This window comes from Ammospiza nelsoni, chromosome 1 (genome assembly GCF_027579445.1).
Source record: "Ammospiza nelsoni isolate bAmmNel1 chromosome 1, bAmmNel1.pri, whole genome shotgun sequence".
In the NCBI taxonomy this organism is placed as follows: Eukaryota; Metazoa; Chordata; class Aves; order Passeriformes; family Passerellidae; genus Ammospiza; species Ammospiza nelsoni.
The window spans coordinates 94166302-94183250 of NC_080633.1; the positions used below are offsets into that span (position 1 = coordinate 94166302).

The 16949-nt window shown below is 42.9% G+C and overlaps 1 protein-coding gene across 2 annotated transcripts; it reads left to right on the top strand.

Moving 5' to 3' along the window:
* The first annotated feature begins 2920 nt into the window (after positions 1–2920).
* Positions 2921–10439, top strand: C1H6orf62 (chromosome 1 C6orf62 homolog). 2 transcript variants are annotated; one of them, XM_059493850.1, is made up of 6 exons: positions 2921–5140; positions 6949–7125; positions 7687–7809; positions 8525–8659; positions 9150–9276; positions 9463–10439. In XM_059493850.1, exons 1-5 carry the CDS (start codon positions 5012–5014, stop codon positions 9273–9275), a joined length of 690 nt encoding a protein of 229 aa, XP_059349833.1. In that variant the 5' UTR covers positions 2921–5011; the 3' UTR covers position 9276; positions 9463–10439. The 2 variants fall into 2 exon arrangements, with proteins under 2 accessions (XP_059349833.1, XP_059349823.1); XM_059493840.1 differs by having other exon boundaries at positions 2924–5140; positions 9150–10439.
* Positions 10440–16949: the final 6510 nt, after the last annotated feature.

The following is a 16949-nucleotide window of genomic DNA, read 5'->3' on the forward strand; positions in this document are numbered from 1 at the left end:
ACACCCAGCTTCCAGGGCCACAAGCTTCTTTGATAAATGATTCAACATTGCATAACCAGTATGAAGCATAACAATAATATGCAATTATGTAGTCAAGAGAATTATGGATCAATAGCATACATGTATTTATTTTGCTAAGTCTTAACTCTCCCTTCATTAAGAGAGGTTACTTTTTGATATATGTTTTAACTTACATGATGAGATTTTTCTACCCTATAAGCTTCTTCATGATGGAGAAACAGAAGCACAACTATATAAAAGTAGGACAAGACAGCCAGTACTCATGAATTTAATAGTGCAAAATTTCTGCATGTAAATGTATAATAAACATACCTGGGTTGGTTAATTGACTCATTTGTGTAAATGTTGTCAGGGTACCTTTACGAGACAATGAGCAAAAGGGGAAAAAAATCTCTGAGCTTGCTAAAGAAAGGAAGTTGTCTGTATAAGGAGGAGCACCAGTCTTTACAGAAGAACCTGGAGTGATTCCAGCTCCCCATCCCTTTCTGAAAGGATTTGAGCAGCCTGAGTTTGCAGAAGACAGGTGGTGGCTGCTTAACACGTAATAAATACTTTGTACTTGATCTCCCTTTTCCTTTACACACAGACACACACATCTATATATGTATATTTCATCTAAGTATATATATATTCCTCTCCTCATAGCTCTACTATAAAGCCCTCCAGAAGAAAAAGTGCTCTTACACCAGCACTACATTTGACAAATTTTTTTGGGTGCATTCCTCCGCCTGGGGCTGGGCAGCTGCCCGATCCCTCGTGACTGCATCCCCACACCCAAAAGGGCAGCTGGAGTCCCTGGGCTGGCAGAAAACGCCTTCCATTCCCCTCCGCAGGTGGGCAGGGCGCCAGTTCCCCCGCGGGCCCCTGTGCCGGGCAATCCCCTCGTCAGGCGCTGCCGAGCTCTCGCTGTGCTGGCACAAAGAGGGTCACAGGCCAAGCGTGAGTCATGCCTTAAAATAGCAGCGGGCGCAAGACTGCAGCACAAAATGTCGCACAGGGCAGCGTGGAAAACAAAACTGGACCGAACTGGCTGGAAGAGCTGTTATCTAAACACTGTTCTCCTGAAGGACAGCCTGATGTTGTTAAAAAACTCATGGCAGTCTGAAATAGCCACAGAAGTGTGGAGCTACTGTAATCCTCCTATTTACCTGCCTTGCTTTTTACACCAAATAAAGATATTTTCCATCGGCATTGCCTTGCCCATTAGGACTGAACAGCAATCTCTAAGTAGGTAAAAATTATGTTCTGCTCTGTTCTTGTTCAAACAACAGAAGAATGTTCTGGGCAATGCCCATGTCAGGGAACGCAAGAGGACTCTTCGCAGCGGAGGGTCGGGATAACACTCAGGGAAGATAACGAGGTCCAAAGGCTGAACACAGCTCCTGCCTACAAGACAGGCAGGAGAGACAGGTCCGAGGGAAAGTATGTAAAGGCAATGCTAAAGGAAAATAACTTATTTGAGGGTCAGGAGAGAACAAGGGGTATCGGCGGGGACAATTAAGAGACCGGGGGACCAAACACTGAAATGTGGAATTACTGAAGAGTGCCATTGGCATGCTGCATGGGCTTTGAAACACGATCAAGTGAGAGAGACGGTGCCCGCACTTGTCTTCTGCCTGTAATCTCTGTAACATCGCCGCTGTTCCGTGGAGTCACAGGCGCCAGCTTCCAGGGAAAGGCGGGAGCGCGGCGCTCACCCAGCCGGGCAGCCCGGGCCGTGCTGAGGCACACACCAGCCCCTCAGCACCCCTCGGCTCCCGGCACTGCGAACCTGCGCTGCCTCGGGAGCAGCCCCGCGCCGGGGCACGTCGGACAGCGAGGAGGTTTCCCTGGTACGCAGCGATGGCCCAGCAAACGACCGGGCCCGGTGCTGGGAATGGCGATTCCTCCTACTCGCCCTGGGCCTTCCCACAGGGAGAGCGCCCAACAGCAGGCTGTGTCCTCGCTTGGCGTCCATTGCTTCCATGCCATTCCTCCTTCCTTCCAGAGAACGGGAAGGGAAGGGATTAGCCTGTCCTTGTAGTGCAGAAATAAAACCGCTTACTTCTCTCCAAGGATTAGGTTTGTGTCTCTGGAACAGCAATTACTTATTTATCAAACTTAGCCAGCCTCCTCGGGAAGCGCTGCGGCCGCCACGGAGGAACGCGGACTGTCACACTGGCTGCTGTGGCGAGATCAGCGGTGCAGACACGCCCTTCGCCATGTCAGCTTTGAATACATGTTGGACTTTAATTGTTGTTTTATTTACAGTTTTACTTTGCATACGTGGGACCGGCTAAATACAAACCGCGACGGACCAAATTACACAAAATATGCCACTGCAAGCCTTGTTTAGCTATCACATCACCACGCTTAAGGCCGGTGATGTTATAGGCAAACAAGTACTTAAGTTTAACTATTCCCGCAAGGTGACGGAATTTGGAGATCAGGCGTTGTTCGGGTGGGACGGAGGGGAGCTGCCCCAGGCACATACCACCACGGGCGGGCGGAGGGGGGGGGTGGGGCATGGCTCTTCCCTCCCCTTCGCCTCGCACCCTGCCCGTCGTCATTCTTCCCACCCCCCCCCACCCCCCTCGAGAACGGCGTTGAGCAGCCCCATCCGGGTCCATGTCCGGCGGGCACCATGCTGGGCGAGCGGGCAGTTACACGAGGCGTGACCGCGGGGGGTGGAGGGGAAGAAAGTGCAGGGCAGTGCGGATTCCTGGCGCGGTGAGAGCTCGGAGGCGCTCCAAGCCGCTATTGTACTTTGCTTCCTGCCATTCCCGACAAGGCGTGTCCACAGTGGTTACCGAGGTTGAGCTTTACTGCCTCAGTCACAACAGTGCCTCGCCCCCCCAGAGGCACGAGAGCTTGGTACGCGCCGGCGGTGCGGGTAGGGCGGTGCCTGTGTGACTCAGGCGCTGCCATTTTGAGGGGTCCGTGGTGGCTGCGCAGCTGCACTCCGCGCTCGCCCCGTGCCGAGGCACAGGCACTCCCGCTCCCTCCTGCCCGCTCCTGCCGTCGCCCTCGAGGACGTCCCGGGACCGCCTGGGCGAAAAGAGGCTCTCCTCAGCCCTCTCATCATTCTTCCCGGCCGTCCCGGTCCTGTTCCGACGCCGCTCCGGGATCTCTCTATGCCCGCCGCCCTCCTCCGTAGGAGCCGCTAGCGCAGGGACAGCGTCCTCTTCCTCCTCCTCCTCCTTCCGCCGCCGTCGCCTCTTCCTTCTCCTTCTCTCTCCGCCACCATTTCCCCACTCCCCGGCCCCGGGGCGCTGAGCTAGACTATGGGGACCAGGTCGGGGCCGAGCAGCGGCAGAGCGGGCGGCCCGGTCACCGTGTCCCCTGCGGCAGGGATGGGGGGGCTCCGCGGCTTCGTGGCTTTATCTTGACATGGCTCCTCTCCGTGCTGCCAGCACCGCCGCCACCTCCTCCGCCACTGCTCATCCTGCGCCCGCCGGCTGCGGGTAGCGAGCGGGCCACGGTCTCGGGCTCTCGTCGGAGCCTCTCAGTCTCTTGCTTAACTCGGGGGGAAGCTTTGGGAGGGGTTCCTTTTTTTGTTTGTTTTTGTTTTCCTTTGGTTTTTTGTTCCTTTCTCTCCAGGGAGAGAAGAGGAGAAATACTTTTTTCCCCTCTCCTCTTCTTAACCCGGTCCGACGAATTTTTAACTTTTTAAAAACTTTTTAACCCCGACTAATCAAACACCTGGCGAGGGGCAAAAATGCCTGGAGAGAGGAAGAAAATAACCTGATAATTGGGGATTTGCTTTTTTTTTCGGGGGAGGGTGATTTAGAGGTTTATAATTGCAACCTAGGTTGCAATTAGAAAAAAAAAAAAGGCAAACAAAAACCTCGCAAAAAAATCAGTCACCGAAAAGCAGGAGCGGAACGCACTCCATGTTTTCCGAGTCGTAGCCATGAAGTGAGAGGGGAGAGAGGCGGTGCTGCTGTGGGTGTCCCGCTGCCCCGGGCGCGGCCGCCCTGCGCGCACTGAGAAGCCGAAGGGAATCCAAGAGCGCCGGCCATGCACAGCCTCGGCTGACCGTGCTCGCAGCAGAGAGAGAGAGGGAAGGATCCCCGGGGGATCAGCAACCCAGGGAGTGTATGAGGCGTCGGGGGATGTAGGGCGCTCCCACTGCTGGGGAGCAAGCCCGGGCTTGGGGCACTGATTCAGGTTTAAGTCTCTCGGTGAGATAATACTGTCCTTCAGAATCCCTGCCCGCCCCTTGTCAATGGCCATCATGATCCCTCTCCTCTTGGGCAGCAGTAGCCTCAGGGTAGTGATGAGCAGGATGAAGTTAGAAATGACTCCGCTGTCTTTTCTCTTTGCTCCCCTGCAAACCAGCGCTGTGTTGTCTGTAGTTGATTTTGTTGTTGTTGGCGGCAGAGAAATGTCATACTTCCTGGGTTGTGCACTCCTCCTTTGCACCCTTTTCTCTGCTCTCCACCAAGTGTAATAATTCTAAAGAAAAAGACAGGCAACATAGCAATAGTGGAAGGCTGAGAATAATAATCAGTAGAGTCATGAATCTGGCTGGGGTAGAACGCAGTTTGTAATTTCAGCTTCGGGTTTTTTTTTTTGTAAGCAGAGCAAAAGTACCCCCCCATGGATTGGGCTTGTGCCAGTTGCTTTTTATTGTACACATAAATTGTGATAAGATTTGTTTGGGGTTTATTTTCTTTTTTTTCTCCTTCATTCTTTCCCACTTATTCCTGCAGCTAAACTGTTCAAATTTTTCTCTTCGAAATTCTTTGGGGATTTTTTCGTGATTCATTGTAAAACCTCTTGTCCAGCCATGGCTGGACAACTACTTTCTTTGTTTCTTGACCCCTCCAATATGACATTCTCGTAAAATATTGCCTGAGGTACGGTTCTGGGTTACATTAGCGTTTGATCTATTCAGTTGTATTAGCAGGAATCAAACGACTTGTTTCTGTTGTACTTAAGTCTTACGAAAAGGTGCCCATAGTTTAGCGACAGTTTCCAAAGGCTTTAGTACCACCTATATTACAAAATGGGGGACCCAAACTCCCGGAAGAAACAAGCTCTGAACAGACTTCGTGCTCAGCTTAGAAAGAAAAAAGAATCTTTAGCTGACCAGTTTGACTTCAAGATGTACATTGCCTTTGTGTTCAAAGACAAGGTAACTTGGTTTTAAAGTGTGTCTGTGTGTTTGTTGCGTTTTAAGTGTTCTGTGCAAAGTCTTACTGCCTGATTGCATCAAATGTTTTATCCTTAACAGAGTCCATTGATTTTTTTTTTTTTAATTGCTGTCATACTCAGTTCATATTTGTCATTTTGGCTCCTGGTGTTTTGTAAGGCAGAAGGAGGGTTCCAGTGCCTCTTTAAATGGTTACTTAGTAACTCCTGTATTGGGTAGATGTTTTTCAAAGTTAACACTGTGAATCGTTGAGCCTAATTGGGGTCTGTCCTGCCCCATTGCTGGCTCTGAGCAGTTGGGCTGTGCAGGCAGTCTGGCTGGGGCCATTGCCGAGTGTGTTTATCTGGTGAAAGCAGAAGGGAAGACCTGGCAGCTGAAGGGAGGAGTCGCAGGATGGGATGTGGAAATGGCCCAAGTGCGCAGGAACTGCTGCGGTCATCTTGAAAGGGAGTGGGGAGGGCAGGGCAGAGAGAAAATCTTCATTTGCTTGGCTGCCGCCTCTGCTGCTGAGTTCCGCACATCTGGGTGGGGAGCTGCGTCTTTCTAAAGCCAGCCATAGACCCGCAGTTGTGGGAGAGTTTTTATCCACAGAACGTCAAGGGAAGTGGGTACTTAGAGGGAGGAATTGAATATGCTGAACACATGATGAGGAAGTTAAGGTAGAAGCAAATGGCAACAGAGTACACAATGCATGTAGATAAGCTCTGAAATTGTTTAATCTCTTCATATGTATAGATTTTGCTTTTCCTTGAAAAGCTTCTTTAAAATTTCTGAGTTCAGTTTGCTCTTGTCAGTTCTGGTGCAAGCAGAGATTGTTTTTATTGGGGTATAATTTCTGGGTGCTGTGTAATAGTAACAAAAATGAATGTTTAAACAGTGGCAACAATTAGATTTTCTTAGATGACACAGCTGTAACTCTTTTAGTTGGACATTGATACTACTTTTTGGTAGAAAATTCATGGCAAATGCCTGTTTTAAATCCTGTTATATTTGCTTACATCTCAGTGAACTGAAGATGTCCATCCCATACCATTTTGCTTAAAGTAGGAGAATTGCTCAAGTCAGCATGGTCAGCAAATTGTTACCTGTGTTCTGATAGGGGGGAAGGGAAAGGGAGCATTATTTGGTGAGCTGCACTTTGTCTCTCAAGTAGGTCAGGACTTCCAGTGCGCTGTAAGAAAGCTGTTAGAAACAGACATAAACTTTAGAGATTTTACATTCTCATAATGTTTTGGCCTTGCTTGAAAGATGCTGAAATATTTGTAGTGAGTATAAAAGTTACATAGCAAATGAAAATAGTTCTCCTTTGAGAAGATTATAGCTAACTTCAGATGGGATCTCAGTCACCTGCTGTCACCAAATGTGGCATTGAAAGATTTCACTTTTCATAAAAGGCAAACTGTCAAAAATTGAAAAGGAGAAAAAAGGTGTTACCTGATTTTCAGAGAGAAGCTTGCAGAAGTTCTTGGTCATCCCAGAGTTGTATATTGTAATGAAAGGAGTAATTCTGTTCATGTTTATATAGAATCTTAGTGTTTTTAAGATTGATATGTAAATCTGCATTTTTGGAGACTACAAAAATCTGTTCAGCTTTTATAGAAGTTGTCAGTCTGATTCTGTTTAATTTATGAACTTTTTTGCATGTGAATTTTAGAGTGATTTGTGTCAAAGTCCTAGTCTGTGTGATGTGTATTTTATACATTATACAGAAAATCACAAATCCTGAAATAGACTGTTACCTATGGTTTCCTAAAAAGGATTGTAATCTTAATGTAATCTGTGCTTTTTAGAAGAAGAAGTCAGCACTTTTTGAAGTGTCTGAAGTGATACCAGTCATGACCAATAACTATGAAGAAAATATCCTGAAAGGTGTGCGGGATTCCAGCTATTCTTTGGAAAGTTCCTTAGAGCTACTGCAGAAGGATGTAGTACAGCTCCATGCACCCCGCTACCAGTCCATGCGCAGGGTAAGGCTCCTTTTTATCCTTGCTGAGTTGTGCTTTTCCTTGGGAATCCTAAGGCTAATCCAGCCTTTTTGTTTTCTCATTTGCTGCATGAGGGCTCTGTGGGCCTGTGTTTATGTGGTCTGGTTTGAAGAGTAGCAGTAGGGTAATAATAGTTCTGAAACTGTTTAAATATGTAGTTCTTAAGTTTTACCTTTCATTTGTTTCATTCAGAGATGTGCCATGGGAATTGTATCATCCTGCTGTCTTTGTCCTTTAGAAGGCATGTGTTAATAATTCTTGCAACAGCTCCTGCTGTATATCTAAGGGATGTTGCTTTATGAATGTTGGAAGACAGACAGTCTTTGCTAATGTTTTCTTAAAGGTGTAGTTTATATTAAGTGGGTAATGATACTAAATTCAGTGGCATGCAAGACTTCAGCTGTGGTATGAGTAATGCAAATGGAAAATCAAACAAATGTTGTACAAGTATCACCTCTCAAGTATGTGCCTGTATAGATAAGTTGCTTATCTGTATCTTTGACAGTTGGAGGGAATGTAACTAAAGAACTTTATTGCTCACAGGATGTGATCGGCTGTACCCAGGAGATGGACTTCATTCTATGGCCTCGTAATGATATTGAGAAGATAGTCTGTCTCCTGTTCTCCCGGTGGAAGGGGTCTGATGAACCCTTTAGGCCTGTTCAGGTATTTGGTTTTGGGTTTTGACTTCAGTAACTAACTTGTTCCTGGAGGGAGTGTTCTCTTTAACCACTAAGTTGATAAGGTATGCAAGTTCTGTGGATGTTAGAAAAATATGCTGTCTGCTTTTATTTATAAAGCAGTCAGTGTTCTGAATGCCAAATTCTGACTCCTATCTTTATGCACTGTCGTATTAGCCCTTCCAAAATGTAAGTTTCCAAAGGGCCTTTGCAAATGACACGTATGTATAAATGCATTCAGTGTGTTTGTGTTTGTAGGAGTGGATTAGATGTGCCTCTTAGTACAATTGAATCTTTGTCTAAATGTGATAGTGTTGTTAAGGTTTTGTCAGTATTCAAGTTGCTGTATTTGATTAGATTGAAGAGTGCGATGGATGGAACCTTTGCATTATAAATTGTTGCACAGGGATCTTCTGCCATAGGAAGGTAAATTGGGTTTTATATATGCTGCAGGTAAAGTTATACCTTTGAGTTGTTAATATGTCATTGCAATGGCTGATGTCATTGTTGACAGAATGAAATTTGGGGATTCTTTAAATTGTGTCAAGACACTGCCATGGTCCTCAGTTTCTTCTTTTCAGAATAGGTCAGAAAAGGAAAGAACAAAAGTGGTTGTAAAGCCCCAGACTGAAGAAGATTAATGGGTTACACGTGAGCTTTGTCTTGAAAAATATTTTATTTCCCTCCCTAACACCCTGTAGGCCAAGTTTGAATTTCATCATGGTGACTATGAAAAACAGTTTCTGCATGTTCTGAGCCGAAAGGACAAGACTGGAATTGTTGTCAACAACCCTAACCAGTCAGTGTTTCTCTTCATTGACAGACAGCACTTGCAGGTGAGCTTCTTTTGTCCTTGTTTTAACAGGTGTATTTTAATCACAAAAAGCTTTTTCTTCTTGGGAACATCAGTGATTTTGCTGCAAGGTACTCAAGTAGAAAAACTGATAATGTGTTCATGATTGCATTTTGGCAGTTTCAGGGGAAACTTCCACTATAAATAGGACTCATGTGCAAAAACTAACTATGGGACACATGTGTTCACATAGAACAAGAACACATAATGTTCTTGTATTAAAAATCTAAGAAGTTCTGAAATAGATCTGTGTTTAAGAAAAATTAAAGCATTGGTTTGGTTTGGGTGACAATATGGAAATAATTCAAGTGAAAAATAGTGAAAACATCTTATGCATTAGAATTTGCAGACTAATTTTAAGCTCTGTTTATGTGTATGAAGTAGTGAATTTTAAATGTCTTTGGGGATCTGCCTACTAGTCCTGAGTTAACTTATAGGCTTAATACTTTTCTTTGTGTTTTCTTTGCCTCTAGACTCCAAAAAACAAAGCTACAATCTTCAAGTTATGCAGCATCTGCCTGTACCTGCCACAGGAGCAGCTCACTCACTGGACGGTTGGTACCATAGAGGATCACCTCCGTCCCTACATGCCAGAGTAAGGTACTGGCCAGCAAAATGGGGAAGATCACAGAATGCAGCAGTGGATTTTCACTTTCCTCACCACTTCATTCTTTCAGAATTTAGAAGAAAATGGACTCATGTTCAGAACACTATACATTGTGAAACTTGATCATCCTGGATTTTTTTAATCATTTGTATCTCAGAACTTTGCAATTTTTTTTTTAGATGTTTTCTGCATGGACCTTGTGAAAGAGAGGATGCTCTGCACACTTCTGCACTGCATCAGCATCTTACTGATATGTGAAATGAAGGGACTGTACATTGAAACAAATGTATCCGAAAGCACAAGGTGATCATTTGTGGTGGTGTTCCCATTTGTGCTGGTCATGCCCCCTAACATCTCTAATGTTAACCATCAGTATTTGAGGGTGAGAAGTGAATGTAACGGGTATAAAAGCCTTATAGCTTTGCTGTTCATGATTGTATAGACGAGCACTATCATTCATTCTAATGAACGAAGAAGTGGCTATTACTATAGCAAGTAAGTGTGGGAAAGAAATCTTCCTAAAAAAAAAAAGGCATCTCATTTAATGTATAGGCATTTTTTGCCTCTTTTATTTTGCTGGGCCATGTCTTAAGTTTACTGGCACTTTTGTTTCGGATCTCTTTCCCCAAGTTGCTGTATAACTGTATGAAGGTATTCTTTTGAGTTGAATGCATTTATACAGATGAGGCAGACCTGGAGTCTGAAGTTGCTAAAGCAGCTCAAAAAAGGTAAAATAATAGCTGCAGAAACAATGTTGGTAGAGGATTATTTTTTCTTGAGAGTTGAGACTTGTAAACTTGCAGGTGAACTGTGCAGGAAATACTGGTTTCTAAAACATTTCTTACAGAAAACCCATTGAGGTTGTTTTTTTTCTTTCTTTTGGAATAGACATTATAAACCAATGTAAAATAGTGTTTGGAGTGTCAAAAGTTGGTTCTGACAGAACATTTTAAGATTGTGCAATGATAAAAGGAAGACTACTGTATAGTTTTGATGACAAAGAAGGCTCTGCTTAAGGGTTGAGTACTTTACTGGAGTAAAACGTCATAGGCCTACTCCCTTTGGATAAAACTAGTGCTTACCTGTTTAAAACTTGTATTTAGCTTTTGTTTGGAATTGGAAAAAACTGAAAATTAAATAAATTAGGTAAAAGATGGCTGGTTTTATTTATGGAAATCCTATTAATTGAATCTTAGTTGCATCTTGCATCTTAAAAGTGTCACCCACTACAAACACTGAAAATGTACAGACTGTAAAATGGTAAAATTAGCAAAGATCAGTGGCAAAGGTGTTCTTGCAGATGTGGGCCATATGCTTTGAAAAGTACTGGTCAGAAATAATGGCATTACTAGTATCTTACTGTATTGGTACATAAGTATTTTTACTTCCAAGGTTTAAGTTCCTACAGATTACTATGAAACACCCTACAAAAACGCCACCTGAAAGTTCCAACTTCACTTTCATAGTTGTCTTAAGTTACAAAGAAATAATGCTAAGACTTTCTAAAATACTTAGTAACCACCATACCTGCTAATAGTACTGAAAATTTCTCAGCTTTAACTGGCTCTTCTTTGAATGATCTGTTAGACATAATGCAAAATGTCCACATGAAGCTTGAGCTAAGTTTCATAGGAACATTTAAGTTTCTGAATTTTAGAATTTGTTTAGTAAGTGCCATCCTTTGTTCTTAATTTGTCATTTTGGACATCATCTCACCACAGTGAGAGTAGGGTCGTAGTTACCTTGGTTACCAAACAAATGACAGTTCTTGCATTAGGTATTTGGGTTTTCTTCAGTCTGGTCTCTCTTAGAAAAAGCCTCAAGATGTTGGTTTGAGTGGCTGTGTACACTGCTTTCCAAGTGTCAGCAATCATACAGATTTTAACTTTATTCTCTGTATTACAGGAAACAACTGGTTCTGTTTGATTCCTTTTTTAGTTCTGTACAGGGTCTGTAAGACAGGCTGCTCATTTGTTCCTCATGACAAACCATACTGTGCTTCCTTGGGAGAGCACAGGATTAGAGGAAGCAAAAAATTGGAAAACTAATTTTGTTAAATGTGGTCTATACTACCCAGCTAGCAAACCTTATTCTTTTGCTGTACTATCAAAGTGAGTTGAGAACCATCTGCATTGTCTAAGTAGTGGGAAAAAAAGATAAGGGATCAACAGGTTTCAGAGCTGAGAATGTGGGGGAGTTTGTTCTTGTATCATTTGGCATCTTTGAAGAGTTTCTCTCCCCTTAAACAGGACAGCTTTTGAGGGAAGAGTTTAAATTCTTGTTCCACTCTTTGTCAATGGAACTTGCAGTTCAATCTCAAAATATTCTTCCATTAAGTTACTATAGCAAAGTGCCCTTCAGAAGTGAATGGAAGTAGTTCATAACATCTAGCTTTTGTTTTCAGGCCCTCTTTATATAAGCTTAATGGCTTTTTTTTTTTTTTTTGGTAGTCTTTTTTTTCAAAATGTAGGTCTTAGATATCACGGTTTGTGATGGTGTGCACCTCAGTTTTGGAGCTGTTTGTAAATACAGAAAGGCTCTCTAACAAGAATTTTAGTTACTGCCTATTGTCAACTGCTTGTGTGGCTCCCTTGGTCATACTAATACCAAGAATTGAAATACACTTAATATTGCACCTGAGTATGGGAGTTCAACTGGGCTGTTGCTTAAGGATTTGTCATGAGACCTTGGTAAGTGCCAGGGGGGCAGGGATAAAATAAGTAAACAGAAGACCATTAAATATTAAATGCATCTTAGTGAATTGTCTGGTGAAGGGAAGCTTGTGTCAGGTGCTTCCTGGGTGATGAGAAGCTTCTTAAATATTATAGTCTGTAGATGACTATGAAGCTTCTCTTCACTTGTCAAGCTTCTTCAGCTGTGCAAGAGTTAGCAAAATAAGGTAAGATGGAGAACTCGTACAGAACTGCTGTACAAGTACTGCCAAAATGCAACAGGCCTGTAGTTAGTTGGCAGTTGATGCCCTTTGTCATGTGTATCTCAAAGTTCAAATTCCCTCTCAAAAGCTATATTATAGCTTTAGTGTTATTTTATAAACATGAAAGTTTATGTTAAGTGTTAATATCAGGTAGTAGAAACACTGGGGTTAGTCAGCGCTTCTCTTAAAAAAAGGAAAAAATTGGTTACTAATCTCTGAGCATTGGAAGTTTTAGATGAGAGGTACTGATCTCTCGTTGCAATTTCATTTTTTTCATTGCAAAATGTTAAGTCTGTTAGAAGAACAGCAGGTGGAAAGATGAAAATTGGAACTTGTAAAATGACCTAGACTTTAAAAAAACTGACATTTCTGAAAGACCTGTTTAATTGTACTTTGAAAATACAAACCTGAGGATCAGCCTGCACTACAGTAAGTGGCTGTGATCCTTGGGAATGACCACATCTTTCCCTTGACACATAAGGTGCAATGGATTAGTTTTGAAATTACTTTAAAGCATCACACAAATGCTATCAACGCTTGGTCATTGCACATACTTGCAGCCTGTGAGCTCTGCAGGCTTCCTTCCCTTCCCACCCTGTTCTGCTGCCAGGAGAAGTCTGCTTTTTCTTGCACTCGTGTGCTGAGTCATTTAGGTTACGTGCAGTTACTGAACACCAGCTTATGTTGAATCAGGATCTGGGGGGTTGAACAGTGAGAAGAGTCACTGAAGGGTTTCTTGCCTGTTAATAGTGATATTAGTCTAATGGACTGTTGGAGGCTTCATTTAATATTGCATAAATGTTACTGCCATTGAGCATGATAGCTGAAGTCAAGAATGGGTAGAGTGCACTTACATTCACTAAGCAGACAGACATGCCATGTGAGTTTACCTAATTGCTATTTACTTTTATTATCCTGGAAAATCATCTCAGATTTTTCATTTTGCATTTATTGTGGCAGTAAATTCACAAGCTGTGTAAGCCTGCAGACTCTGGAACAGCTTTCTGGAGTGAAGCAATGAGACAAAACATTATTAAACCCTTCAGGTCTGCAGCAGTAGGTGCTGCTTTCTGCTTTGTGCATGCAGCTGGGAGGGAGCTCACCAGGCTCACTGGGCAGTGCAGATGCTGCAGAGGAAGGGCTGTGTCAGCTCTACAGGTTAACTGAAGCTAAGTGTAATTTCTCTTCTGCTTGGGTGACTGAAATGCATTTTAGGGCTGAAGATATCTGTGGCCTACTTCTGCTTGGAAAGGATTTACGTATGGAAAGGTCCCTTAATTTAAGCACAATTACTGTATGCTAGAGCACCCACTGAAAAAATTGCTGTTCTGGACTCTGGAAATCCATTCAAGCAACTACTGTTTTTAAGAAAAAGAAATCGAAGATCCAGAATTTCACTAGAGTTACAAGCCCCAGGTACTGTCTTAGTAAACAAAAATAGGGGTATTTTTTGTTTAGTTCATTTATTTTTGGTGTTTTTCCTGAAGGATAGCAAATGTGTCTTGCTTGATGAAAGGCGGCAGGTAATTTATTCTCTTTAAAGCGAGAACTGTATAACTGTATGCTGCTGTGTCCCACAGCCATGGCAGCTTGGGATCCTGGTCTGTGAATTCAGTGGTTCAGTGAATGCAGTGGTTCAGTGAATGCATTGTAGAATCATGAAGGTGATAACTCTCATCATGTTGGCCCTGAACTCAAGTAGCAAAATAGGCATGTAAGTGGTTTTTTTTTTATTCCTGGAGACAATGAGGTAAGAAGAGGTTTGGGGAGTTCTGCCTAAATTTTTTTTTTTTTTTGGAGATGGAAATTCTAAAATTGTGAATGATATAATGCAGTAGGAAATTGTTCCATATGCCCTGGCAGTGGCTCAGAGCCAGTCAATGAAGCTGAAAAGATTTGAACTGCTGTTCAGAACAGTTACTTAACAGCCTAATTCACCTGACATCCCTGCCCTCCCTGCCCCATCCCTATTAGGTGGTGGTTTGTGAATTTGAGAATTGTAAACCAGCAGCTCAGTGTGAGAATCCTGTGATGGGTGGCTTGACCTAAAAGACTTAGAAGGAATTCTGATAGTTCAACATTTGTTTCAGCAGTGACACCCTTCCTTATCTTCTCCCTAGTTTATCACTGACATCTTCTCAAGAGCTGTAATCCTTAATGACTAACCCCCTTATCACTGCATCTTCATCTGTGATCTGTATCTGCCCTGATCAGCATCTGGACCCCCATCAGCATCTGGTTTCAAATGCCAGTGGGAACAAGTCTGTTCTGATCCCTTATTTTCTCAAGGCATCTGTAAAGCACAGCTGTACATGGTGCAAGCCCATGGCTGTCAGTCTGAAAACGTTTGTGCAATAGCTGGGGTGTGAAACCAGCATGAAACACTTGGCTGGACAGGGTACTGCATGAAGTGGGAAGCTGAAGTTACTTTCCTGAGAGAGACAACTGTTCCTCAACATTTCATACCACTGAAATGTGGCATGAAATGGCCACTTATGTGGCTTCTGTAAGAACAGACATCTAGACATAAGTATAATTAGTGTTTGATATATTTAAAAGAAAAACCCCAAAATACAACAAACTGCAATATGGGAGGGCTGGTCTCATTTTTAGCTGTTAAGCAGGAACTTGTAGTTGTCTGTCAGTTACTGGATATGTAATCTGGTATACTACTAAGACTCACATGATGAGCTCATGAAATCATTATTTGCTTGCTTGTAAGGGAATTATTTCTAAATCTGCAGTGATGGAACCAGGTCAGCTCCACAGGAGGTCTGTTTGTTCTAATGCCAGGTGGAGCCATGTACCACTTGTCCTTATTACAGTAATTCGTTTCCATTACTTTGAGATTCAGCTAAGGTAAGATACAGAGTTTTCCACATGTAGGCTAGAGTGAAATCAGTAAAGAACACTTCCAAGTATTAAGTCTGATGCTTGACAGTTTACTCTCAAAGCTAGGCAAGCTCAATGGTGTCAATTCCTTCTAAGATCATCTCTGCACCTGAGTTCAGTTTTGAAATAAATTATGAGGTCAACATACTGCTGCGGGTGAAGGATAACAGACAAGGTTGTCTTAAAATAATCCATTTAATTAACTGCTTCTGAAATAACTGGCCTGCATGTTAATGATGTCCCTCTCATTAATTAGGCAGTTCTAAAATACTGTGCTGAATAGTCTATTGTAAGGGACAAGAGAATTCACTTGTTATTTCAGGAAGGTTTATTTCTGTTTCCCTCTCAGGCTGAAACAGTCCTTGCCAGGCTTGAATGGGAACAGGAGGATACTGCTGTTTCCGTGTTGAGGTTTGCCACTCTCAATTGGCCTGGACGCTTTTCAGCTGTAATTATGGAGATATGATGAATGCTAAGTGATAGAATGGGACCACTTAACTCTGATAGGTTCCTGAGGCAGCCAGTGCTGATTGAGGAAGTCGTGTTAAGTTGCAGTGGGACAGTTAAACAAGGACAGAGTGGCCCCAGAACATGCAGCTGAGAGTGTTCTCAGTATTTTGTCACATATTGAATTTGGCACCTCCTTCATTCTCACCCTCTGCCTTTTATTTCAGTCAAAATCACTCTTGTGTTCCAGTGAGGGGAATGGGTTTATAGCAATTGGAGGGGAGTGGTTTTAACTATCTTCTTGAATTCTACTTACATGAGTAATCCACGCAAGAAAACTGGTAAACTTAAGAATGAGAAAAAAAATTAACTGGAAATGCCAGAACATGTTAATAGGAAGAAACTAGAGCAGCAAGCATGAAAATCAGGAAGTGTATCCAGTTGATTTGATGGATCCTCTCTGCTCATCTGAGTAACTGCAAAGGAACTGGAGATGCTTAAGACTCCTAACAGTGCTCCAGGCTGAGGGAGCTATGACGTGAGAATTTCGTACAGTGCAGCATCTAGCTCTGATGAGCAAAGATTTAAACCAAAAAAAGTTCCTGCTGTAGTAATCACCTTTGCAGAACTGTTTCAGCAAAGCATTGTGTTCCTTTAAATGAGATTCAGGGATGAATTCTGAGTATGAGTGAGTGCAAGTCCTGTGGGAAAATCAATCATGAATGTACTGCTACAGAGAGGATGCTATTATTAAAAGTTCTACTAGCCACAGGCATGTAAGCCCTGTATGCTTCTGAGGCAGCCTCAGAGAAAAAGCTTTTCTGAGAATGTATATACCATGAAAAACTGTTCTAAATTGCAGCAAAAATACATGCTGGTAGCTTGAGCCCACTGTAGATATTTTTTTAGAGAACTTCCACTGAAAAGTTAGTTATCCGCTCATATTAGTTGTTTAAAAGTCTTTTGGAAAGATTAATGACACTTTAGTAAACTTGTACAAGTTTGTATTGAAAATTAGTCTGCATGAACAGGTCACCTAACTCATTGAAAATCACTTCTTTAGGTTTAGGAATGCACAGAAGAAAACCCTAACTGCTCATCACAAAAGTCAAATGACTGAAGACAATGACTCAACTTCCACAATGAAAAGGACTTACACGTGCCCTTTACTAGCGTATATCAGCTTTTTGCTAGAGGAGACAAACATGAACTGTATATGTGGCATTGCTGTTCTTATTATAGCTTGATAATCTTGCCATGGATCATTTGTCAACAGTTTGAAGAAAGCAGTTAAGCCTGTCCACAACACTGCAAGAGGAGACCAGGCTTCAGCTGATGAACAGCAACTTAACTCTACCACATTTAAGCCAGGTCAGATAATCTACAGCCTTA

What these genes read in the sequence shown, in the direction of transcription:
- C1H6orf62 (XM_059493850.1), top strand. Translation starts at nt 5,012, where the DNA reads ATGGGGGACCCAAACTCCCGGAAGAAACAAGCTCTGAACAGACTTCGT. An exon ending in CCTTTGTGTTCAAAGACAAG is followed by an intron (nt 5,141 to 6,948) that starts GTAACTTGGTTT and finishes TGTGCTTTTTAG; the next exon opens with AAGAAGAAGTCAGCACTTTT. An exon ending in TTGACAGACAGCACTTGCAG is followed by an intron (nt 8,660 to 9,149) that starts GTGAGCTTCTTT and finishes CTTTGCCTCTAG; the next exon opens with ACTCCAAAAAACAAAGCTAC.